At 29.8% G+C, this 27,373-nt stretch overlaps 1 protein-coding gene across 3 annotated transcripts; it reads right to left on the bottom strand.

Annotated features, from left to right (window-relative positions):
* Positions 1-1,369: 1,369 nt before the first annotated feature.
* LOC108465619 (uncharacterized) lies at positions 1,370-8,412 on the bottom strand. Of its 3 annotated transcripts, XR_008285485.1 has the most exons (7): positions 7,318-7,685; positions 6,109-6,200; positions 5,278-5,978; positions 5,118-5,188; positions 3,109-3,382; positions 2,778-2,896; positions 1,370-1,683 (listed from the first exon to the last, which is right to left on the bottom strand). XR_008285485.1 is itself a non-coding variant. In XM_053030420.1 (5 exons), exons 1-5 carry the CDS (start codon positions 8,056-8,058, stop codon positions 3,362-3,364), a joined length of 885 nt encoding a protein of 294 aa, XP_052886380.1. In that variant the 5' UTR covers positions 8,059-8,412; the 3' UTR covers positions 3,038-3,361. The 3 variants fall into 3 exon arrangements, 2 of the variants coding, with proteins under 2 accessions (XP_052886380.1, XP_017621480.2); XM_053030420.1 differs by lacking the exons at positions 1,370-1,683; positions 2,778-2,896; positions 6,109-6,200; positions 7,318-7,685 and adding exons at positions 7,700-7,734; positions 8,002-8,412 and having other exon boundaries at positions 3,038-3,382; XM_017765991.2 differs by lacking the exons at positions 1,370-1,683; positions 2,778-2,896 and having other exon boundaries at positions 3,038-3,382.
* Between the last annotated feature and the right edge of the window lie 18,961 nt (positions 8,413-27,373).

The raw sequence follows: 27,373 nt of genomic DNA, 5'->3' as shown, positions 1-27,373 counted from the left end.
TAGTCATTTCTTTAAAAAAAAATTAGTTAGGTTAATTTCATTTAAATATCGGTAAATAATATTCCGAAAAATAAAAATATTTTTAGAGAAATCAATTTTATGGTTTTAAATATTTTTTGGTTAAAATAAATATTTTATTGAAAAATAAATTAAAATGAGGTTTCATTGAGAGATGTTACAATATCGACTAAATAGGTATATAATATTCGGGAAAATAAAAATATTTTTAGAAAAATATAACGAATATCATGAATACTAATACCCCCATCCTTTTAGGCTGACACAAATTCTTCCACGGGAGTATCGCCCAATATTTTCCTCTTTCCTTTCCAGACCACCAAATTCTGCTTATCTTTCATAGAAGCTCCTCGATCACAATCCTAATTGTCCAAACCCACTTGTAATCGCAAATTTTTCAAAGTATGTTATGTTTGTAACGCCTTAAAAATAGCTCTACTAGTTTTGAGTAAGTTTATTGAGTTCTGGGTAAAAGCTAGGAGTTAATCGGGTTTACTAGTCATTTCTTTTAAAAAAAAAATCAGTTAGCTTAATTTCATTTAAAAATCGGTAAATAATTTTCCAGAAAATAAAAATATTTTAGAGAAATCAATTTTAAGGTTTTAAATATTTTTGGTTAAAATAAATATTTTATTGAAAAATAAATTAAAATGGGGTTTTATTGAGAGAAGTTACAATATTAACTAAATAGGTATATAATATTCGGAGAATAAAAATATTTTTAGAAAAATATCACGAATATCATGAATACTAATACCCCCATCCTTTTAGGCTGACACAAATTCTTCCACGACAGTATCGCCCAATATTTTCCTCTTTCCTTTCCAGACCACCAAATTATGCTTATCTCACTACAGCAAAACTGACTTTTAGCGGCGTTTTTTTAGACGTTTAGCGGCGCTTTTAAGTGCCACTAAAACTATTTGCGGCGTTTTTTCAAGCGCCGCTAAAAACGCCTTTGTTTCCGCCGCCGCTGAATTTTGCGGCGTTTATTTGAAAAAAATGCCGCTAAAGATCATGACCTTTAGCGGCGCTTTTTGGGTAAACGCCGCAAAAGATCATGACCTTTAGAGGCGCTTTTCCCACTAACGCCGCTAAAGGCCATGACCTTTAGCGGCGCTTTTCCCACAAACGCCGCTAAAGGTCATGAAATTCAAAAAAAAAATTATAAAATGTTATAAAAGTCGTGAAAAATATAAAAATTTAAAATTCATTATCAAAATATTGAATGTAATAAATATAAAAATTTTCTATTAAAATTTTAACTTTAAAACTAAATACAAAAATTAATGAATTTAAATTTAGAATTTAAAATAATAAATTAATAACACAATTAAAATCCAAAAGTTAGAACTCAAGTTATCTTAAATATTAAAATAAAAATAAAATTTAGAATCAAAACTAAAATAAATAATAAAACTAGATTAAATATAAAAATATGAATAAAATAAGACATTATAATAAAGTTACTTAAATGAAATAAGGAAATGCATTAGATTTGGCGACCTTTTCTCTCCACCCTTTCTCGACGAGCTCTTATTTCCCAAATTGCTGTTAATTTCATTTGAGGCAATAGTGCTTCTTCACTTTCTCCTTCTTCATGCGTGTCCATACCGAATTACATTTGTCCGCTTCCTTTTGATATTGTGATGCTAACTTCTTAGCCTCGAGTAAAAAAATTATGTAAAAATTATAACAATTAAGCATTAGTGACATACAATTAACGATTAAAATAAAATAAAACATATATGTAACAAATAAATTGTTGGTCAGAAAAAGTTGTAAAAAATGAAAAATGGCATTTGCAATCAATCTTAAAATTAGAGGTGATCTAAAAGGCATAGAAAATCAAATGTAAAATTTCTTTGTATTAAGTTACTTTGTCCCATTTTCCAATAAATACATCCATCCATGACAGAGAAACAGGAAACTGACCTGTAAAGGAAGCATTGCTCAGTCATGCATTAATTAAAGATAGAACCATAAAATTAGCTTAATTCTACTGGGCAAAATTGCCAAAGATCAGATAATTAACATTTCCAAATACCCGATTGCCATCTTTAATAAAAATGGAAACTTGGAACTTTGCAGGGCAAGTAGCATAGAGAATGCTAATACAAAGCAACAAACATAATAGAAAGAAAGGCTAACAACAGCTTGCCATGCATGTAAGCATTCATAAAACAGGCATGAGTTTCAACTTTCAATAAATAGCTGCATAACTACCAAGCAAAACCCCATAGCCAAGGAAATGCATAAAAAACATGACAACTGGGACAAGTGGCTTTGGCAAAAAAAGAAAAAAAGAAAATGCAAAACAAAGGAACTAATAGCATAACAAGGGACAAAGAATTGATTGACACTACTATCATCTAAAAATTCAAAATGAAAGACATAAATGTAGAAATTCGACATTAAAGGACATAAATGCCAATGTTAAAGAAACTGGACCACAGGTTAAACCAGTTGGTTTGATTGTTTCTTATTTTATTTTTTATGTTTAAACATTAATTTAATTTAAAATAAATAGTTAATATAATTAATAGTTAACAATAATATGCATTTACCTTAATGGCATGGTCTTTAATTTAAGAAAAAGGGAAAAAAATATTGGTTTTTTACCTGTTCAATAAATAATGGCATGGTCTGTTTCATATTTTGTATCTACTATATGGTATTACAGTGTTCTAGCCTCTAAAACCCTCCACTATAAAAACATAATAAGGAAAAAAAAGAAAATGCAAGAAAAAGATAAAAACCTTTTGTAATGTAATTCCAGCAGCTTCTCTTCTCTTTCCCGTTGCTTTTTCAGCTCAACCTCTGCCCATTTTTGCTGCTGCTTCAGCAGCTAAGATTTGAGCTTCAATCTTTGCCTTTTCTGTGAAGGTTCAATCATCATCTATAAGATCTCATAGTAGTAGACATATTTAAATTAAACTAATAAAAACGACGAATTAAAACATTATAATTAAATATTATAAATATTTATAATGAATCAATTTTTATTAAGTAAATATACCATAATTTCGTATCTTTTTATCAGCTTGATCAAGTTTGGCTTTTATAGCCGGATCTTCGTAGAAGCGATACCTAATAAAATGAAAAGAGTGGATCTGCTTAGGTGCAGGCCACTCGTTGACCACATCCTTCGGAAAGTGGGGATCAAATGCACCATTCTCTTCTTCCTTATCTGGTTCCTCACTATGTGAATCAACTTCAATGGGGTTATTATAAACTGGATCCTTATCTAGTTTCCCATTTTCATGAAGAAATGATTTGTCTACTTCAGTCACTTTGTCAATAGACAATTGTGCCAGGTCTGAGTCAACAACCTCAACACCCATTAAACACAAATTTGAGCTACCTGAAAACATCCAAAAGCAAAGATTATGATACCATGTCATATAACAACAAATATAAATATAAAAATTATTTCATTCATAAAATAAAAATTTTAAAACCAGACACCTGATAGACATGTATAAAACAATATATATTAAAAATAAATAATTTTTAAAGAACAGTGTAGCCAATACAATTTGAAATGGTGCAATCTAAAGCCATTCCTTTAGCTAGTATTCTCATTAATCAAATCAAAGGAGTGAACAAACAGTAGAATTGCAAAAATAGATGTAAATATTCTAAATAAATGATCAACTATAACGGAAAAAACCAATAATCAGATAAAATCTAGATCAAAACTAAATTATAAGTACATTAGCTCATGCTACAACAAAAGATCAAGCCTTTATCCATCAAGATAATTAACATGCAAAATCATATGAAACTAATAGAAAAGAAAAAAAAACCCAGAAATTTACAAACATGAGATAAAATGAAAAACAAAAAACCCTGAAACAAAAACATGAGAAATGAAAGAAAAACTATATGATTAGCCTTTTAGAGGGATTATTAAGAGGTGAAAGACCCTTTTTGTGGAGTAAAAGGGTGTAAAGAAAATATAGAAGAGAGTTTGGAAATAAAGGAGAAATGGGGTCAAATCTCAGTTTTGTTTCTCTCCAATTTCAGTTCTTCTTCATCACTAGAAAGAGAAACGTACGAAAAGGAAGGAATTTCTGAAAGGGAAAGATTTTAGCTTTATATTAATGCTTGTCTTCTAGAGAGAGAAATTCAACAGATTGAACTTTTTTAAGGTAATTCAAAAATAACAAATTGATTATGATTTTAAATACTGATTAGTATTTTTTTAATATAAAAATAATATTTTATACAATGGAACTGGTTGGTCTTAAAAAATAAGGGCATAAATTTTCAGCAGCAGGATCAAGGTTCACAATATGTATTGACTGTCCAAGGGTTTCACAATGCTGGCACAGACTAAAGCAGTAGGTTGACTGGCTCCAAAAACACGGATACTCACTTTAGGACGCAATTATACATCATGATGTAAATAAAAACTCATTTACTAAGCAGACCAAAAACAAACGATGATTTTATTTCCCCATTTTACAAAAGACACTGGAAAATACAGGGAAGATAGACCCTATCTCAAGCCTTAAACAGAATAATCGATAGACTAGCACACCTTTCCACTGCCTGCAGGACCAATAACTAGTTGTGCATATCCCATTACAGCGTTCCACACCATTCAAATTGCTTTACTGACTCAGAATGAATAGATTGAATTGAAGATGTGCAAAGACGCCACAACAGCGACAGTAATATATGCAGTACACCACACACCGACAGTAAACAAAAATTCAAGAAACTAGAGTGGCCCATATACAATGGCAATAAAGATACTCAAACATCAACTAACCTGATTTGTCAATATCAAAGAACAAAAAAAACGGAATTAAATGTTATTTACATTATGCATAAAACAGGGAAAAATGCCATCCTCAGCTTTCAGTATCGATAGCAATGTTGATAAAACAACTTAAACATAAACTCAATAGAGGAAATAAGCAGATGAGAATGCTGTAGTGAGGGTATAAATAAAACGTAATATCATCAGTTCTTGACAATAGAAGGTCCTCGATCAATCTATACTTGAATCTTTATAATATATCTAGAAAATGAAGGGAGAACGTATAAAGAAAGAATGAAACGATAAGCTCATGAGGCACACAACTTACTTGCACCAAGAGATAGAAAAATATCCCCATAGTAATGCAATATAACCCACCAAGATCGGCAAGGAAACCCACTACAAGTCGAATAAAACAATATCGCATTAATACATGGAACAGCAACAGGAATTAAACAAAATACGCACAGGCAAGGAATATTACTCACCAGCACCTATTATATTTTGATTTTCGGTCTCAATGATGTAGGAAGAAAGATAGTTGACGTATAACGTAGTGTTGATTACTCCATCATTAGCATTCTCAAGTGAGGCTCGGAGCTGAGAAGTGTTACGCAAAGATGACCCTGGGACGAATTCATGAAAGAGAGGTTGAATTAGCCTCAGATTTTTTGCACTGCGGTATATACGGGGAAACAAATTGAATATCAATATGTTTGTGTCTGTCCCTCTGAATGTAACCGGGCTATTATCAAAGTTGCTTCCATTCATCAATGTTCCACTAACGAAACTCACATGATCCCTCCTAATATGATCTTTTGCAGTTACATTGAACTGAAAACCTACAGCACTTGCAGGGCTGTTCGGAAGATCGAAAAATTGCCATGAAATGGACATAAAATCTTGATTGAGTCGACAATTGCTGCACTTGAGAGTTATAGTTGGCCCTAAACTTGTGTTATGACATGAAACATTGAGAATATCCGAAATAGGGAGAAATTTGTCTTCAAGGAAACTGGAACTTCCGGAAAGTAAAGTAGTAGGACTCCGTAAATTCGAGCAACTCATACTAGAAACAGCGGTCATGTTAAATTCAACGTCATTCCTGAAGGAAGCTAGGTCAGGCGCATTTGTCGCTTTCACGTTATGTACTTCAATGGTTCTCTTTGCGATGAGTTGGTAAAGCAACCTAAGATAAATCACAAAGACAAGGAGGAAAACATAAATCAATGTTTATTCATATGTCAAAAGGGTTTAAGAAAACATCCATAAGAATTCGAAAATCAAATGCTCGCTTCGAGAACATTATCCTCACTCACACAGCAAACAGCCCAGTGAAAAGTATCCAACTAGCAATCGAGAAAGTTCCACCGAGTTCTGTTTTCCGTTTCACAACCAATTTTTGATCATCCTAAATAACAAACGATACAAATCAAAGCTTATCAGGTTTATACATCAAGAAAACATGTTTAACATACATTTATTCTAGTTCCCAAAATCATAATTGTAATCATTCCTTAGACATACGAATTTCAATTTCGACAACGCCGTCTTTCAACCTTCCTAAGTAAGATCCAAATGACCAGTTTCAACAATAATACACCCGAATCCAAGCATGCAAAAGTTAAATACTTCTCAATAAAACACATTATCAAGGACTTCTTCATTAGCTTAACATAAACCAATACCTAGGTCACTCCAAAATTTTCAAGACAATCTAAACTCGAGCACACGCTATCATCCTATACATCTATGTTGCTCTGACTCTTCATTTTGCTTGAAATACCACGGCACATATTTGAATATGGATATGAAATATGACCTTCTAAAGGTCCTTCAAATACATGAAAAACATTGAATAAAAAACTAAATATTCCCATATTGGATACATACCCTATCGGACACTTACATAGCTTATAAAAACACATTAATAAGGACTTCTTAATTAGCTAACAAAAATAAATCCCTAGGTCACCCCAAAATTTTCAAAGCACTCCAAAATCTCAACCATCATCCTATACATCTATGTCGCTCAGACTCTTCATTTTACTTGAAATATCCAGCACATTTTTCGAAAATGACCTCCCAAAGATCCTCCAAATACACTAAATATACCCGTATTGGATACATACCTATCGGACACTTACACCCAAGTCCAAAACCATCCAAATAACATAGCTATAAATACTTGTTGACTGCAAAAAAGAAATCCCACTTAGGAAAAACACATATAAATCCATTTGGGCCCCGTAAAGTGGAAAATTGCTGCTTTAGTCCCTCCAAATTTATAAAATCCTAAATGAATATATGTTAAAATTGTAGTTTGACACAAAAATGCTAGAATTTCAATTTAGTCCTTCTAGAAACCATAAAGATATAAGCCAATACAACATTGAAATTGCATTTGGAGCATTTAAAAATGCCTCAAGTTCGAATCGTAGAAAGGCAATATGCCCCCTTTTTTTTTCACTTTCTAGTACATTAAAAAGAATTCATTACTGTAAGAAGATTAAAAGAAAGGGACTAACCAGCCAATGCCTAGTAGCAAAGCAAACATTCAAACGACTAATCCACCACCTAATCTTAAACCAAACATTTCTTCCATCACCAAGCTTCATAAACCTCAAAAAGAAGCAAAAAACAAGCCAAGAAAGCAACATCACAAGCGTAGCTTCCAAGAAAACAGCTTGGGATTGAGTAAACTTCTTGATGTAGGAATTTTGATCATCCAAAGAACAGTAACATAATCTAAAGAAGCAAACATGCAAATAGTTTCTCATAAAAAGAACCCCAAATTAAAAAAAAAACGAAAAGGAGCTATTATTAGGATCAAAATCATTAGATTACATGACTATTCCAAATTCTCAATGCAACCAGAAAGAAGTTAACCAAGCAGCAAAGGAGACCTACCTATTTTGGCTGCCTTCCAAAAGAAACCATGAAACCTATCAAACAAGCATATTACACCAAATTAGCTCCAATTCTCAACACTTCCTACCAATAATTTTTGATTCCAAAGTAGAAGCTATAAATACTAGAAACAAAAACGTTAATATAACCAGTTTAGATACCAAAAAGAAAAGACAAAGAGGGCCAAGATTAACTGGAGTTATGCAACTTTAATTAATCCCATCGTTAATTAATCCCATCGTTAACTGAAGCTATGGTATAACAAAGAGGGCCAGAGCAAGTAAAAGGAGAATGAAAGCAACTCTTTGATCAATGGAAGTACTATCGTTGGACGGAAGTGGTGCAAGCGATGAACCCATCTTCACTACTAGGCGTCACTGGCTCTTTCTTCTCAGCCGAATCTCGACTAGATTTCCTAGAACTCCCCTTTCTACTACTACCTTTGACCTTTTTAGTCCCTTCATCTTCACTCTCTTCTTCTTCCTCCTCCCCCGTCTTCTCTTTATCTTCTTCTTTTTCTTCTTCCTCGTTCTCCTTCTCTTTAATAACTATTTGTTTCTCCAAAACCCTAATAGATCGATAGAAAAGAGTAGCTATGGTGGGTGAATTCAAATTTTGAGAGTAAAAGGAGCATTTGGGGATTTGGTTAATGAGCGGGTAAACAATTTGGATGAGTGGGATTTTGCTTTTTTTTTATAAAAAATAATGGCTTTTGTGGCGTTTTTTAAAAAAACGCCAGTAATTCTTTAATTTTTTGCGGCGTTTTCACTAAAAACGCTACTATTGTTTAATTTTATTTTTTTATTTTTAACATATTTTTTTATTTTTTCTTTCAAAATTTTTGTGTTGAGATTATCAATTTTAGATTTTTAAAATTTTGAATATTAAACCTTTTAACTGAAATATGGACTAAAATTTTAAATTTTAAATATTAAATTTTAAGTTTTTATTCTTGATTTAATCATAGAGATTTTAAAAATAAATACATTAATATATTTTTATATTGAATAAATATAAATATTTATGTATGCAATATATAAATATAAAATGATGTTATATCAATAATTGTGTTAAAAATTTATAAGAACTAGATTAAATTAAAGTTCATATATACAATTGCACCCGATCCCCATATTTATCCCTAAACACCTGAAAACTAAACCCTAAATCATAAGTCTTAAACCATAAACTCTAAACTATAACTATAATTAACTCAATAATTTAAAATTAATACTCTTTTTATAATTATATAATAAAATATTTATCATATAAATTAAAAATACTAATTAATTTAAACCCTAAATTTCTAATCCTAAACCATAAATCCTAAAACATAAACCCTAAATCATGAACCCTTAACCCTTAACCTCTAACCCCTAACCCCTAACCCTAACACCTAACACCCAAACCTTAAACCCCAACCCTTAAACCTCACTTAAACCATAATCCCTAAACCTGCTTAAAATAGTAACTCATAGACATTAAACCATTAACCATATATGTAAACCCTAAACTATAATGCTAATTAGTTCAATATTTTAAAATTAATACAATCTCTTTTACAATTATATAAGAAAATATTTAACATATAAATTAAAAATAATTTGTCATATACCAAAAATAATTACGGGTATTGATTTGGAAGGTGGTGGGAGGGTGAATCTTGGGATTTCAAATCGGGAAAATCGTTAGGGATTTGGGATGTCGAATTCAGAATGGGTGATAATACTTTAGGGATTTAGGATGAGGAAAAGGGGAAGTAGAAATGGGAAAAATGGGAAAATGATAGATGGGATTACGGGATATTGACGGGAAGGCGGTGGGAGGGTGAATCTTGGCGGTGGGAGGGTTTAGGTTTTAGGGATATAATTTAGTGTTTAGGGTTTTTAAGGTTTAAGCGTTTACTCTTTTAAGGGTTATAGATTAGTGTTTATGATATTTTTTGGGGTTTAAGATTTTAAGGGTTATATGACTTTTAGCGGCGTTTTACCAAAAGCGCCGCTAATGCTCTGGTTTTTAGCGGCGTTTTACCAAAAGCGCCGCTAATGCTCTGGTTTTTAGCGGGGTTTTACCAAAAGTGCCGCTAATTCTCTGGTTTTTAGCAGCGTTTTACCAAAAGCGCCGCTAATGCTCTGATTTTTAGCGACGTTTTACCAAAAGCGCCGCTAATGCTCTGGTTTTTAGCGGCGTTTTACCAAAAGCCCCGTTATTTCTCTGTTTTTAGCGGCGTTTTAACAAAAAACGCCGGTATTGCTCCATTTTTAGCGGCGCTTTTGGTAAAACGCCGCTATTGCTCTGTGTTTTACAATTTTTGCGGCGTTTTTTTATTAAACGCCGCTAAAAATTCCGATAAAGCCCTATTTTCCTGTAGTGTCTTTGATAGAAGCTCCTCAATCACAATCCTAATTGTCCAAGCCTACTTGTAATCCCAAATTTTCCAAAGTATGTTGTGTTTGTAACGCCCTAAAAATAGGTCTACTAGTTTTGAGTAAGTTTATCGGGTTCCAGGTGAAAGCTAGGAGTTAATCAGGCTTACTAGTCATTTCTTTAAAAAAAATATTTAGCTTAATTTCATTTAAAAATTGGTAAATAATATTCCGGAAAATAAAAATATTTTTAGAGAAATCAATTTTATAGTTTTAAATATTTTTTGGTTAAAATAAATATTTTATTGAAAAATAAATTAAAATGCGGTTTCATTGAGAGAAGTTACAATATTGACTAAATAGGTATATAACATTCGGGAAAATAAAAATATTGCTAGAAAAATATTATGAATATCATGAATACTAATACCCCATCCTTTTAGGCTGACACAAATTCTTCCACGGGAGTATCGCCCAATATTTTCCCCTTTCCTTTCCAGACCACCAAATTCTACTTATCTTTCATAGAAGCTCCTTGATCACAATCCTAATTGCCGAAACCTACTTTTAATCGCAAATTTTCCAAAGTATGTTGTGTTTGTAACGCCTTAAAAATAGCTCTACTAGTTTTGAGTAAGTTTATTGAGTTCCGGGTGAAAGCTAGGAGTTAATCGGGTTTATTAGTCATTTCTTTAAAAAAAATTAGTTAGGTTAATTTCATTTAAATATCGGTAAATAATATTCCAGAAAATAAAATATTTTAGAGAAACCAATTTTATGGTTTTAAATATTTTTGTTTAAAAAAATATTTTATTGAAAAATAAATTAAAATGCGGTTTCATTGAGAGACGTTACAATATAGACTAAATAGGTAGATAATATTCGGGAAAATAAAAATATTTTTAGAAAAATATCATGAATATCATGAATACTAATCCCCCATCCTTTTAGGCTGACACAAATTCTTCCACGGGAGTATCGCCCAATATTTTCCTCTTTCCTTTTCAGACCACCAAATTCTACTCATCTTTCATAAAAGCTCCTCAATCACAATACTAATTGTCCAAACCCACTTGTAATCGCAAATTTTCCAAAGTATGTTGTGTTTCTAACGCCCTAAAAATAGGTCTACTAGTTTTGAGTAAGTTTATCGGATTCCGGGTGAAAGCTAGGAGTTAATCAGGTTTACTAGTCATTTCTTTTAAAAAAAAATTAGTTAGCTTAATTTCATTTAAAAATCGGTAAATAATTTTCCGAAAAATAAAAATATTTTTAGAGAAATCAATTTTATGGTTTTAAATATTTTTAGTTAAAATAAATATTTTATTGAAAAATAAATTAAAATGCGGTTTCATTGAGAGAAGTTACAATATTGACTAAATAGTTATATAATATTCGGGAAAATAAAAATATTTTTAGAAAAATATTACGAATATCATGAATACTAATACCCCATCCTTTTAGGCTGACACAAATTCTTCCACGGGAGTATCGCCCAATATTTTCCCCTTTCCTTTCCAGACCACCAAATTCTGCTTATCTTTCATAGAATCTCCTTGATCACAATCCTAATTGTCGAAACCTACTTTTAATCGCAAATTTTCCAAAGTATGTCGTGTTTGTAACGCCTTAAAAATAGCTCTACTAGTTTTGAGTAAGTTTATTGAGTTCCGGGTGAAAGCTAGGAGTTAATCGGGTTTACTAGTCATTTCTTTAAAAAAAAATTAGTTAGCTTAATTTCATTTAAATATCGGTAAATAATATTCCGGAAAATAAAAATATGTTTAGAGAAATAATTTTATAGTTTTAAATATTTTTTGGTTGAAATAAATATTTTATTGAAAAATAAATTAAAATGCGGTTTCATTGAGAGACGTTACAATATCGACTAAATAGGTATATAATATTCGGGAAAATAAAAATATTTTTAGAAAAATATCACGAATATCATGAATAGTAATACCCCATCCTTTTAGGTCGACACAAATTCTTCTACGGAGTATCGCAATATTTTCCCCTTTCCTTTCCAGACCACCAAATTTCGCTTATCTTTCATAGAAGCTCCTCGATCACAATCCTAATTGTCCAAACCCACTTGTAATCGCAAATTTTCTAAAGTATGTTGTGTTTGTAACGCCCTAAAAATAGGTCTACTAGTTTTGAGTAAGTTTATCGGATTCCGGGTGAAAGCTAGGAGTTAATCGGGTTTACTAGTCATTTCTTTTAAAAAAAAATTAGTTAGCTTAATTTCATTTAAAAATCGGTAAATAATTTTCCGAAAAATAAAAATATTTTAGAGAAATCAATTTTATGGTTTTAAATATTTTGGTTAAAATTAATATTTTATTGAAAAATAAATTAAAATGGGGTTTCATTGAGAGAATTTACAATATTAACTAAATAGGTACATAATATTCGGGAGAATAAAAATATTTTTAGAAAAATATCACGAATATCATGAATACTAATACCCCCATCCTTTTACGCTGACACAAATTCTTCCATGAGAGTATCACCCAATATTTTCCTCGTTCCTTTCCAGACCACCAAATTATGCTTATCTTTCATAGAAGCTCCTCGATCACAATCCTAATTGGCCAAGCCTACTTGTAATCGCAAATTTTCCAAAGTATGTTGTGTTTGTAAGGCCCTAAAAATAGGTCTACTAGTTTTGAGTAAGTTTATCGGGTTCCGGGTGAAAGCTAGGAGTTAATCAGGTTTACTAGTAATTTCTTTAAAAAAAATTAGTTATCTAAATTTCATTTAAATATCGGTAAATAATATTCGGAAAATAAAAATATTTTAGAGAAATCAATTTGATGGTTTTAAATATTTTTGGTTAAAATAAATATTTTATTGAAAATAAATTAAAATGGGGTTTCATTTAGAGAAGTTACAATATTAACTAAATAGGTATATAATATTCGGGAGAATAAAAATATTTTTAGAAAAATATCACGAATATCATGAATACTAATACCCCTATCCTTTTAGGCTGACACAAATTCTTCCACGAGAGTATCGCCCAATATTTTCCTATTTCCTTTCCAGACCACCAAATTCTGCTTATCTTTGATAGAAGCTCCTCGATCACAGTCCTAATTGTCCAAACCCACTTGTAATCGCAAATTTTCCAAAGTATGTTGTGTTTGTAACGCCCTAAAAATAGATCTACTAGTTTTGAGTAAGTTTATCAGATTCCGGGTGATAGCTAGGAGTTAATCGGGCTTACTAGTCATTTCTTTTTAAAAAAAATTAGTTAGTTTAATTTCATTTAAAAATCGGTAAATAATTTTCGAAAAATAAAAATATTTTCAGAGAAATCAATTTTAAGGTTTTAAATATTTTTGGTTAAAATAAATATTTTATTGAGAAATAAATTAAAATGGGGTTTAATTGAGAGAAGTTACAATATTAACTAAATAGGTATATAATATTCGGAAAATAAAAATATTTTTAGAAAAATATGACGAATATCATGAATACTAATACCCCATCCTTTTAGGTGACACAAATTCTTCCACAGGAGTATCGACTAATATTTTCCTCTTTCCTTTCCGCACCACCAAATTATGCTTATATTTGATAGAAGCTTCTCGATCACAATCCTAATTGTCCAAGCCTACTTGTAATCGCAAATTTTCCAAAGTATGTTGTGTTTGTAACGCCCTAAAAATAGATCTACTAGTTTTGAGTAAGTTTATCAGATTCCGGGTGAAAGCTAGGAGTTAATCGGGTTTACTAGTCATTTCTGTAAAAAAAAAATTAGTTAGCTTAATTTCATTTAAAAATCGGTGAATAATTTCCGAAAAATAAAAATATTTTTAGAGAAATCAATTTTATGGTTTTAAATATTGTTAAAATAAATATTTTATTGAAAAATAAATTAAAATGGGGTTTCATTGAGAGAAGTTACAATATTAACTAAATAGGTATATAATATTCGAGAGAATAAAATAATTTTAGAAAAATATCACGAATATCATGAATACTAATACCCCATCCTTTTAGGTCGACACAAATTCTTCCACGGAGTATCGCCTAATATTTTCCTTTTTCCTTTCTGGACCCCCAAATTTTGCTTATCTTTGATAGAAGCTCCTCGATCACAATCCTAATTGTCCAAGCCTACTTCTAATCGCAAATTTTCCAAAGTATGTTGTGTTTGTAACGCCCTAAAAATAGGTCTACTAGTTTTGAGTAAGTTTATCGGGTTCCGGGTGAAAGCTAGGAGTTAATCGGGCTTACTAGTCATTTCTTTAAAAAAAATTATTTAGCTTAATTTCATGTAAAAATCGGTAAATAATATTCCGGAAAATAAAAATATTTTTAGAGAAATCAATTTTATGGTTTTAAATATTTTTTGGTTAAAATAAATATTTTATTGAAAAAGAAATTAAAATGCGGTTTCATTGAGAGAAGTTACAATATTGACTAAATAGGTATATAATATTCGGAAAATAAAAATATTTTTGGAAAAATATTACGAATATCATGAATACTAATACCCCATCCTTTTAGGTGACACAAATTCTTCCACGGGAGTATACCCCAATATTTTCCCCTTTCCTTTCCGGACCACCAAATTATGCTTATCTTTGATAGAAGCTCCTCAATCACAATCCTAATTGTCCAAGCCTACTTGTAATCGCAAATTTTCCAAAGTATTTTGTGTTTGTAACGCCTAAAAATAGGTCTACTAGTTTTGAGTAAGTTTATCGGGTTCCGGTGAAAGCTAGGAGTTAATTAGGCTTACTAGTCATTTCTTTAAAAAATATTTAGCTTAATTTCATTTAAAAATTGGTAAATAATATTCGGAAAATAAAAATATTTTAGAGAAATCAATTTTATGGTTTTAAATATTTTTGGTTAAAATAAATATTTTATTGAAAAATAAATTAAAATGCGGTTTCATTGGGAGAAGTTACAATATTGACTAAATAGGTATATAACATTCGGAAAATAAAAATATTGCTAGAAAGATATTATGAATATCATGAATACTAATACCCCATCCTTTTAGGCGGACACAAATTCTTCCAAGGGAGTATCGCCCAATATTTTTCTCTTTCCTTTCCAGACCACCAAATTCTGCTTATCTTTCATAGAAGCTCCTTGATCACAATCCTAATTGTCGAAACCTACTTTTAATCGCAAATTTTCCAAAGTATGTCGTGTTTGTAACGCCTTAAAAATAGCTCTACTAGTTTTGAGTAAGTTTATTGAGTTCCGGGTGAAAGCTAGGAGTTAATCGGGTTTATTAGTCATTTCTTTAAAAAAAATTAGTTAGCTTAATTTCATTTAAATATCGGTAAATAATATTCCGGAAAATAAAAATATTTTTAGAGAAATCAATTTTATGGTTTTAAATATTTTTTAGTTAAAATAAATATTTTATTGAAAAATAAATTAAAATGCGGTTTCATTGAGAGACGTTACAATATAGACTAAATAGGTAGATAATATTCGGGAAAATAAAAATATTTTCAGAAAAATATCACGAATATCATGAATACTAATCCCCCATCCTTTTAGGCTGACACAAATTCTTCCACGGGAGTATCGCCTAATATTTTCCTCTTTCCTTTTCAGACCACCAAATTCTACTCATCTTTCATAGAAGCTCCTCGATCACAATACTAATTGTCCAAACCCACTTGTAATCGCAAATTTTCCAAAGTATGTTGTGTTTGCAACGCCCTAAAAATAGGTCTACTAGTTTTGAGTAAGTTTATCGGATTCCGGGTGAAAGCTAGGAGTTAGTCGGGTTTACTAGTCATTCCTTTTAAAAAAAAAATTAGTTAGCTTAATTTCATTTAAAAATCGGTAAATAATTTTCCGAAAAATAAAAATATTTTAGAGAAATCAATTTTATGGTTTAAAATATTTTTGGTTAAAATTAATATTTTATTGAAAAATAAATTAAAATGGGGTTTCATTGAGAGAAGTTACAATATTGACTAATTAGTTATATAATATTCGGAGAATAAAAATATTTTAGAAAAATATCACGAATATCATGAATACTAATACCCCATCCTTTTAGGTTGACACAAATTCTTCCACGAGAGTATCACCCAATATTTTCCTCGTTCCTTTCCGACCACCAAATTATGCTTATCTTTCATAGAAGCTCCTCGATCACAATCCTAATTGTCCAAGCCTACTTGTAATCGCAAATTTTCCAAAGTATGTTGTGTTTGTAAGGCCCTAAAATAGGTCTACTAGTTTTGAGTAAGTTTATCGGGTTCGGGTGAAAGTTAGGAGTTAATCAGTTTACTAGTCATTTCTTTAAAAAAATAGTTATCTTAATTTCATTTAAATATCGATAAATAATATTCAGAAAATAAAAATATTTTTAGAGAAATCAATTTTATGGTTTTAAATATTTTTGGTTAAAATAAATATTTTATTGAAAAATAAATTAAAATGCGGTTTCATTGAGAGACGTTGCAATATCGACTAAATAGGTATAAAATATTATGGAAGATAAAAATATTTTTAGAAAAATATCACGAATATCATGAATACTAATACCCCCATCCTTTTAAGCTGACACAAATTCTTACACGGGAGTATCGCCCAATATTTTCCCCTTTCCTTTCCAGACCACCAAATTCTGCTTATCTTTCATAGAATCTCCTTGATCACAATCCTAATTGTCGAAACCTACTTTTAATCGCAAATTTTCCAAAGTATGTCGTGTTTGTAACGCCTTAAAAATAGCTCTACTAGTTTTGAGTAAGTTTATTGAGTTCCGGGTGAAAGCTAGGAGTTAATCGGGTTTACTAGTCATTTCTTTAAAAAAATTAGTTAGCTTAATTTCATTTAAATATCGGTAAATAATATTCGGAAAATAAAAATATGTTTAGAGAAATAATTTTATAGTTTTAAATATTTTTGGTTGAAATAAATATTTTATTGAAAAATAAATTAAAATGCGGTTTCATTGAGAGACGTTACAATATCGACTAAATAGGTATATAATATTCGGGAAAATAAAAATATTTTTAGAAAAATATCACGAATATCATGAATACTAATACCCCATCCTTTTAGGCTGACACAAATTCTTCTACGGGAGTATCGCGCAATATTTTCCCCTTTCCTTTCCAGACCACCAAATTCTACTTATCTTTCATAGAAGCTCCTCGATCACAATCCTAATTGTCCAAACCCACTTGTAATCGCAAATTTTCCAAAGTATGTTGTGTTTGTAACGCCCTAAAAATAGGTCTACTAGTTTTGAGTAAGTTTATCGGATTCCGGGTGAAAGCTAGGAGTTAATCGGGTTTACTAGTCATTTCTTTTAAAAAAAAATTAGTTAGCTTAATTTCATTTAAAAATCGGTAAATAATTTTCCGAAAAATAAAAATATTTTTAGAGAAATCAATTTTATGGTTTTAAATATTTTTGGTTAAAATTAATATTTTATTGAAAAATAAATTAAAATGGGGTTTAATTGAGAGAATTTACAATATTAACTAAATAGGTACATAATATTCGGGAGAATAAAAATATTTTTAGAAAAATATCACGAATATCATGAATACTAATACCCCATCCTTTTTACTGACACAAATTCTTCCATGAGAGTATCACCCAATATTTTCCTCGTTCCTTTCCAGACCACCAAATTATGCTTATCTTTCATAGAAGCTCCTCGATCACAATCCTAATTGGCCAAGCCTACTTGTAATCGCAAATTTTCCAAAGTATGTTGTGTTTGTAAGGCCCTAAAAATAGGTCTACTAGTTTTGAGTAAGTTTATCGGGTTCGGGTGAAAGCTAGGAGTTAATCAGGTTTACTAGTAATTTCTTTAAAAAATTAGTTATCTAAATTTCATTTAAATATCGGTAAATAATATTCGGAAAATAAAAATATTTTAGAGAAATCAATTTGATGGTTTTAAATATTTTTGGTTAAAATAAATATTTTATTGAAAAATAAATTAAAATGGGGTTTCATTTAGAGAAGTTACAATATTAACTAAATAGGTATATAATATTCGGAGAATAAAAATATTTTAGAAAAATATCACGAATATCATGAATACTAATACCCCTATCCTTTTAGGTGACACAAATTCTTCCACGAGAGTATCGCCTAATATTTTCCTATTTCCTTTCCGGACCACCAAATTCGCTTATCTTTGATAGAAGCTCCTCGATCACAATCCTAATTGTCCAAACCCACTTGTAATCACAAATTGTCCAAAGTATGTTGTGTTTGTAACGCCTAAAAATAGATCTGCTAGTTTTGAGTAAGTTTATCGATTAGGGTGATAGCTAGGAGTTAATCGGGTTTACTAGTCATTTCTTTTTAAAAAAATTAGTTAGTTTAATTTCATTTAAAATCGGTAAATAATTTTCCGAAAAATAAAAATATTTTCAGAGAAATCAATTTTAAGGTTTTAAATATTTTTTGGTTAAAATAAATATTTTATTGAGAAATAAATTAAAATGGGGTTTAATTGAGAGAAGTTACAATATTAACTAAATAGGTATATAATATTCGGGAAAATAAAAATATTTTTAGAAAAATATGACGAATATCATGAATACTAATACCCCCATCCTTTTAGGCTGACACAAATTCTTCCACAGGAGTATCGACTAATATTTTCCTCTTTCCTTTCCAGACCACCAAATTATGCTTATATTTGATAGAAGCTTCTCGATCACAATCCTAATTGTCCAAGCCTACTTGTAATCATAAATTTTCCAAAGTATGTTGTGTTTGTAACGCCTAAAAATAGATCTACTAGTTTTGAGTAAGTTTATCAGATTCAGGGTGAAAGCTAGGAGTTAATCGGGTTTACTAGTCATTTCTGTAAAAAAAAAATTAGTTAGCTTAATTTCATTTAAAAATCGGTGAATAATTTCCGAAAAATAAAAATATTTTTAGAGAAATCAATTTTATGGTTTTAAATATTTTTGGTTAAAATAAATATTTTATTGAAAAATAAATTAAAATGGGGTTTAATTGAGAGAAGTTACAATATTAACTAAATAGGTATATAATATTCGGAGAATAAAAATAATTTTAGAAAAATATCACGAATATCATGAATACTAATACCCCCATCCTTTTAGGCTAACACAAATTCTTCCACGGGAGTATCGCCCAATATTTTCCTTTTTCCTTTCTGGACCCCCAAATTTTGCTTATCTTTGATAGAAGCTCCTCGATCACAATCCTAATTGTCCAAGCCTACTTCTAATCGCAAATTTTCCAAAGTATGTTGTGTTTGTAACGCCCTAAAAATAGGTCTACTAGTTTTGAGTAAGTTTATCGGGTTCCGGGTGAAAGCTAGGAGTTAATCGGGCTTACTAGTCATTTCTTTAAAAAAAATTATTTAGCTTAATTTCATGTAAAAATCGGTAAATAATATTCGGAAAATAAAAATATTTTAGAGAAATCAATTTTATGGTTTTAAATATTTTTTGGTTAAAATAAATATTTTATTGAAAAAGAAATTAAAATGCGGTTTCATTGAGAGAAGTTACAATATTGACTAAATAGGTATATAATATTCGGGAAAATAAAAATATTTTTGGAAAAATATTACGAATATCATGAATACTAATACCCCATCCTTTTAGGCTGACACAAATTCTTCCACGGGAGTATACCCCAATATTTTCCCCTTTCCTTTCCAGACCACCAAATTATGCTTATCTTTGATAGAAGCTCCTCAATCACAATCCTAATTGTCCAAGCCTACTTGTAATCGCAAATTTTCCAAAGTATTTTGTGTTTGTAACGCCTAAAAATAGGTCTACTAGTTTTGAGTAAGTTTATCGGGTTCGGTGAAAGCTAGGAGTTAATTAGGCTTACTAGTCATTTCTTTAAAAAAATATTTAGCTTAATTTCATTTAAAATTGGTAAATAATATTCGGAAAATAAAAATATTTTTAGAGAAATCAATTTTATGGTTTTAAATATTTTTGGTTAAAATAAATATTTTATTGAAAAATAAATTAAAATGCGGTTTCATTGGGAGAAGTTACAATATTGACTAAATAGGTATATAACATTCGGGAAAATAAAATATTGCTAGAAAGATATTATGAATATCATGAATACTAATACCCCATCCTTTTAGGCGGACACAAATTCTTCCAAGGAGTATCGCCCAATATTTTCTCTTTCCTTTCGCACCACCAAATTTCGCTTATCTTTCATAGAAGCTCCTTGATCACAATCCTAATTGTCGAAACCTACTTTTAATCGCAAATTTTCCAAAGTATGTCGTGTTTGTAACGCCTTAAAAATAGCTCTACTAGTTTTGAGTAAGTTTATTGAGTTCGGGTGAAAGCTAGGAGTTAATCGGGTTTATTAGTCATTTCTTTAAAAAAATTAGTTAGCTTAATTTCATTTAAATATCGGTAAATAATATTCGGAAAATAAAAATATTTTTAGAGAAATCAATTTTATGGTTTTAAATATTTTTAGTTAAAATAAATATTTTATTGAAAAATAAATTAAAATGCGGTTTCATTGAGAGACGTTACAATATAGACTAAATAGGTAGATAATATTCGGGAAAATAAAAATATTTTCAGAAAAATATCACGAATATCATGAATACTAATCCCCCATCCTTTTAGGCTGACACAAATTCTTCCACGGGAGTATCGCCTAATATTTTCCTCTTTCCTTTTTAGACCACCAAATTCTACTCATCTTTCATAGAAGCTCCTCGATCACAATACTAATTGTCCAAACCCACTTGTAATCGCAAATTTTCCAAAGTATGTTGTGTTTGCAACGCCCTAAAAATAGGTCTACTAGTTTTGAGTAAGTTTATCGGATTCCGGGTGAAAGCTAGGAGTTAGTCGGGTTTACTAGTCATTCCTTTTAAAAAAAAAATTAGTTAGCTTAATTTCATTTAAAAATCGGTAAATAATTTTCCGAAAAATAAAAATATTTTTAGAGAAATCAATTTTATGGTTTAAAATATTTTTGGTTAAAATTAATATTTTATTGAAAAATAAATTAAAATGGGGTTTCATTGAGAGAAGTTACAATATTGACTAATTAGTTATATAATATTCGGAGAATAAAAATATTTTTAGAAAAATATCACGAATATCATGAATACTAATACCCCCATCCTTTTAGGTTGACACAAATTCTTCCACGAGAGTATCACCCAATATTTTCCTCGTTCCTTTCCGCACCACCAAATTATGCTTATCTTTCATAGAAGCTCCTCGATCACAATCCTAATTGTCCAAGCCTACTTGTAATCGCAAATTTTCCAAAGTATGTTGTGTTTGTAAGGCCCTAAAAATAGGTCTACTAGTTTTGAGTAAGTTTATCGGGTTCGGGTGAAAGCTAGGAGTTAATCGGGTTTACTAGTCATTTCTTTAAAAAAATAGTTATCTTAATTTCATTTAAATATCGATAAATAATATTCGGAAAATAAAAATATTTTTAGAGAAATCAATTTTATGGTTTTAAATATTTTTGGTTAAAATAAATATTTTATTGAAAAATAAATTAAAATGCGGTTTCATTGAGAGACGTTGCAATATCGACTAAATAGGTATAAAATATTATGGAAGATAAAAATATTTTTAGAAAAATATCACGAATATCATGAATACTAATACCCCCATCCTTTTAAGCTGACACAAATTCTTACACGGGAGTATCGCCCAATATTTTCCCTTTCCTTTCCGGACCACCAAATTTCGCTTATCTTTCATAGAATCTCCTTGATCACAATCCTAATTGTGAAACCTACTTTTAATCGCAAATTTTCCAAAGTATGTCGTGTTTGTAACGCCTTAAAAATAGCTCTACTAGTTTTGAGTAAGTTTATTGAGTTCCGGTGAAAGCTAGGAGTTAATCGGGTTTACTAGTCATTTCTTTAAAAAAATTAGTTAGCTTAATTTCATTTAAATATCGGTAAATAATATTCGGAAAATAAAAATATGTTTAGAGAAATAATTTTATAGTTTTAAATATTTTTGGTTGAAATAAATATTTTATTGAAAAATAAATTAAAATGCGGTTTCACTGAGAGACGTTACAATATCGACTAAATAGGTATATAATATTCGGGAAAATAAAAATATTTTTAGAAAAATATCACGAATATCATGAATACTAATACCCCATCCTTTTAGGTGACACAAATTCTTCTACGGAGTATCGCAATATTTTCCCTTTCCTTTCCGGACCACCAAATTCTACTTATCTTTCATAGAAGCTCCTCGATCACAATCCTAATTGTCCAAACCCACTTGTAATCGCAAATTTTCCAAAGTATGTTGTGTTTGTAACGCCCTAAAAATAGGTCTACTAGTTTTGAGTAAGTTTATCGGATTCCGGGTGAAAGCTAGGAGTTAATCGGGTTTACTAGTCATTTCTTTTAAAAAAAAATTAGTTAGCTTAATTTCATTTAAAAATCGGTAAATAATTTTCCGAAAAATAAAAATATTTTAGAGAAATCAATTTTATGGTTTTAAATATTTTTGGTTAAAATTAATATTTTATTGAAAAATAAATTAAAATGGGGTTTAATAGAGAGAATTTACAATATTAACTAAATAGGTACATAATATTCGGGAGAATAAAAATATTTTTAGAAAAATATCACGAATATCATGAATACTAATACCCCATCCTTTTACGCTGACACAAATTCTTCCATGAGAGTATCACCCAATATTTTCCTCGTTCCTTTCCGGACCACCAAATTATGCTTATCTTTCATAGAAGCTCCTCGATCACAATCCTAATTGGCCAAGCCTACTTGTAATCGCAAATTTTCCAAAGTATGTTGTGTTTGTAAGGCCCTAAAAATAGGTCTACTAGTTTTGAGTAAGTTTATCGGGTTAGGGTGAAAGCTAGGAGTTAATCAGTTTACTAGTAATTTCTTTAAAAAAATTAGTTATCTAAATTTCATTTAAATATTGGTAAATAATATTCTGGAAAATAAAAATATTTTTAGAGAAATCAATTTGATGGTTTTAAATATTTTTGGTTAAAATAAATATTTTATTGAAAAATAAATTAAAATGGGATTTCATTTAGAGAAGTTACAATATTAACTAAATAGGTATATAATATTCGGGAGAATAAAAATATTTTTAGAAAAATATCACGAATATCATGAATACTAATACCCCTATCCTTTTAGGCTGACACAAATTCTTCCACGAGAGTATCGCCCAATATTTTCCTATTTCCTTTCCAGACCACCAAATTCTGCTTATCTTTGATAGAAGCTCCTCGATCACAGTCCTAATTGTCCAAACCCACTTGTAATCACAAATTGTCCAAAGTATGTTGTGTTTGTAACGCCCTAAAAATAGATCTGCTAGTTTTGAGTAAGTTTATCAGATTCCGGGTGATAGCTAGGAGTTAATCGGGTTTACTAGTCATTTCTTTTTAAAAAAAATTAGTTAGTTTAATTTCATTTAAAAATCGGTAAATAATTTTCCGAAAAAGAAAAATATTTTCAGAGAAATCAATTTTAAGGTTTTAAATATTTTTTGGTTAAAATAAATATTTTATTGAGAAATAAATTAAAATGGGGTTTAATTGAGAGAAGTTACAATATTAACTAAATAGGTATATAATATTCGGGAAAATAAAAATATTTTTAGAAAAATATGACGAATATCATGAATACTAATACCCCCATCCTTTTAGGCTGACACAAATTCTTCCACAGGAGTATCGACTAATATTTTCCTCTTTCCTTTCCAGACCACCAAATTATGCTTATATTTGATAGAAGCTTCTCGATCACAATCCTAATTGTCCAAGCCTACTTGTAATCGCAAATTTTCCAAAGTATGTTGTGTTTGTAACGCCCTAAAAATAGATCTACTAGTTTTGAGTAAGTTTATCAGATTCCGGGTGAAAGCTAGGAGTTAATCGGGTTTACTAGTCATTTCTGTAAAAAAAAAATTAGTTAGCTTAATTTCATTTAAAAATCGGTGAATAATTTCCGAAAAATAAAAATATTTTTAGAGAAATCAATTTTATGGTTTTAAATATTTTTGGTTAAAATAAATATTTTATTGAAAAATAAATTAAAATGGGGTTTAATTGAGAGAAGTTATAATATTAACTAAATAGGTATATAATATTCGGGAGAATAAAAATAATTTTAGAAAAATATCACGAATATCATGAATACTAATACCCCCATCCTTTTAGGCTAACACAAATTCTTCCACGGGAGTATCGCCCAATATTTTCCTTTTTCCTTTCTGGACCCCCAAATTTTGCTTATCTTTGATAGAAGCTCCTCGATCACAATCCTAATTGTCCAAGCCTACTTCTAATCGCAAATTTTCCAAAGTATGTTGTGTTTGTAACGCCCTAAAAATAGGTCTACTAGTTTTGAGTAAGTTTATCGGGTTCCGGGTGAAATTTAGGAGTTAATCGGGCTTACTAGTCATTTCTTTAAAAAAAATTATTTAGCTTAATTTCATGTAAAAATCGGTAAATAATATTCGGAAAATAAAAATATTTTAGAGAAATCAATTTTATGGTTTTAAATATTTTTGGTTAAAATAAATATTTTATTGAAAAAGAAATTAAAATGCGGTTTCATTGAGAGAAGTTACAATATTGACTAAATAGGTATATAATATTCGGGAAAATAAAAATATTTTTGGAAAAATATTACGAATATCATGAATACTAATACCCCATCCTTTTAGGCTGACACAAATTCTTCCACGGGAGTATACCCCAATATTTTCCCCTTTCCTTTCCAGACCACCAAATTATGCTTATCTTTGATAGAAGCTCCTCAATCACAATCCTAATTGTCCAAGCCTACTTGTAATCGCAAATTTTCCAAAGTATTTTGTGTTTGTAACGCCCTAAAAATAGGTCTACTAGTTTTGAGTAAGTTTATCGGGTTCCAGGTGAAAGCTAGGAGTTAATTAGGCTTACTAGTCATTTCTTTAAAAAAAATATTTAGCTTAATTTCATTTAAAAATTGGTAAATAATATTCCGGAAAATAAAAATATTTTTAGAGAAATCAATTTTATGGTTTTAAATATTTTTTGGTTAAAATAAATATTTTATTGAAAAATAAATTAAAATGCGGTTTCATTGGGAGAAGTTACAATATTGACTAAATAGGTATATAACATTCGGGAAAATAAAAATATTGCTAGAAAGATATTATGAATATCATGAATACTAATACCCCATCCTTTTAGGCGGACACAAATTCTTCCAAGGGAGTATCGCCCAATATTTTTCTCTTTCCTTTCCAGACCACCAAATTCTGCTTATCTTTCATAGAAGCTCCTTGATCACAATCCTAATTGTCGAAACCTACTTTTAATCGCAAATTTTCCAAAGTATGTCGTGTTTGTAACGCCTTAAAAATAGTTCTACTAGTTTTGAGTAAGTTTATTGAGTTCCGGGTGAAAGCTAGGAGTTAATCGGGTTTATTAGTCATTTCTTTAAAAAAATTAGTTAGCTTAATTTCATTTAAATATCGGTAAATAATATTCGGAAAATAAAAATATTTTTAGAGAAATCAATTTTATGGTTTTAAATATTTTTTAGTTAAAATAAATATTTTATTGAAAAATAAATTAAAATGCGGTTTCATTGAGAGACGTTACAATATAGACTAAATAGGTAGATAATATTCGGGAAAATAAAAATATTTTCAGAAAAATATCACGAATATCATGAATACTAATCCCCCATCCTTTTAGGCTGACACAAATTCTTCCACGGGAGTATCGCCTAATATTTTCCTCTTTCCTTTTCAGACCACCAAATTCTACTCATCTTTCATAGAAGCTCCTCGATCACAATACTAATTGTCCAAACCCACTTGTAATCGCAAATTTTCCAAAGTATGTTGTGTTTGCAACGCCTAAAAATAGGTCTACTAGTTTTGAGTAAGTTTATCGGATTCCGGGTGAAAGCTAGGAGTTAGTCGGGTTTACTAGTCATTTCTTTTAAAAAAAAAATTAGTTAGCTTAATTTCATTTAAAAATCGGTAAATAATTTTCCGAAAAATAAAAATATTTTTAGAGAAATCAATTTTATGGTTTAAAATATTTTTGGTTAAAATTAATATTTTATTGAAAAATAAATTAAAATGGGGTTTCATTGAGAGAAGTTACAATATTGACTAATTAGTTATATAATATTCGGGAGAATAAAAATATTTTTAGAAAAATATCACGAATATCATGAATACTAATACCCCCATCCTTTTAGGTTGACACAAATTCTTCCACGAGAGTATCACCCAATATTTTCCTCGTTCCTTTCCAGACCACCAAATTATGCTTATCTTTCATAGAAGCTCCTCGATCACAATCCTAATTGTCCAAGCCTACTTGTAATCGCAAATTTTCCAAAGTATGTTGTGTTTGTAAGGCCCTAAAAATAGGTCTACTAGTTTTGAGTAAGTTTATCGGGTTCCGGGTGAAAGCTAGGAGTTAATCAGGTTTACTAGTCATTTCTTTAAAAAAAAATAGTTATCTTAATTTCATTTAAATATCGATAAATAATATTCCGGAAAATAAAAATATTTTTAGAGAAATCAATTTTATGGTTTTAAATATTTTTTGGTTAAAATAAATATTTTATTGAAAAATAAATTAAAATGCGGTTTCATTGAGAGACGTTGCAATATCGACTAAATAGGTATAAAATATTATGGAAGATAAAAATATTTTTAGAAAAATATCACGAATATCATGAATACTAATACCCCATCCTTTTAAGTCGACACAAATTCTTACACGGAGTATCGCCAATATTTTCCCTTTCCTTTCCGGACCACCAAATTCTGCTTATCTTTCATAGAAGCTCCTTAATCACAATCCTAATTGTCTAAACCTACTTTTAATCACAAATTTTCCAAAGTATGTTGTGTTTGTAACGCCTTAAAAATAGCTCTACTAGTTTTGAGTAAGTTTATTGAGTTCCTGGTAAAAGCTAGAAGTTAATCGGGTTTACTAGTCATTTATTTAAAAAATTAGTTAGCTTAATTTCATTTAAATATCGGTAAATAATATTTGAAAAATAAAAATATTTTTAAAGAAATCAATTTTATGGTTTTAAATTTTTTTTGGTTAAAATAAATATTTTATTGAAAAATAAATTAAAATGAGGTTTCATTGGGAGACGTTACAATATCGACTAAATAGGTATATAATATTCGGGAAAATAAAAATATTTTTAGAAAAATATAACGAATATCACGAATACTAAAACCCCCATCCTTTTAGGCTGACACAAATTCTTCCACGGGAGTATCGCCCAATATTTTCCTCTTTCCTTTCCAGACCA

Source organism: Gossypium arboreum, chromosome 7 (genome assembly GCF_025698485.1).
Source record: "Gossypium arboreum isolate Shixiya-1 chromosome 7, ASM2569848v2, whole genome shotgun sequence".
NCBI classification, from domain to species: Eukaryota; Viridiplantae; Streptophyta; class Magnoliopsida; order Malvales; family Malvaceae; genus Gossypium; species Gossypium arboreum.
This window is presented reverse-complemented; position numbering and strand designations above follow the sequence as displayed.

Coding starts and splice junctions, on each gene's coding strand:
- LOC108465619 (XM_017765991.2), bottom strand. CDS start 7,569: ATGAGAAACTATTTGCATGTTTGCTTCTTTAGATTATGTTACTGTTCT. Junction 6,201..7,317: donor TTGCTACTAGGCATTGGCTG/GTTAGTCCCTTT, acceptor TTTGTTATTTAG/GATGATCAAAAATTGGTTGT. Junction 5,189..5,277: donor TCAAAATATAATAGGTGCTG/GTGAGTAATATT, acceptor TTCGACTTGTAG/TGGGTTTCCTTGCCGATCTT.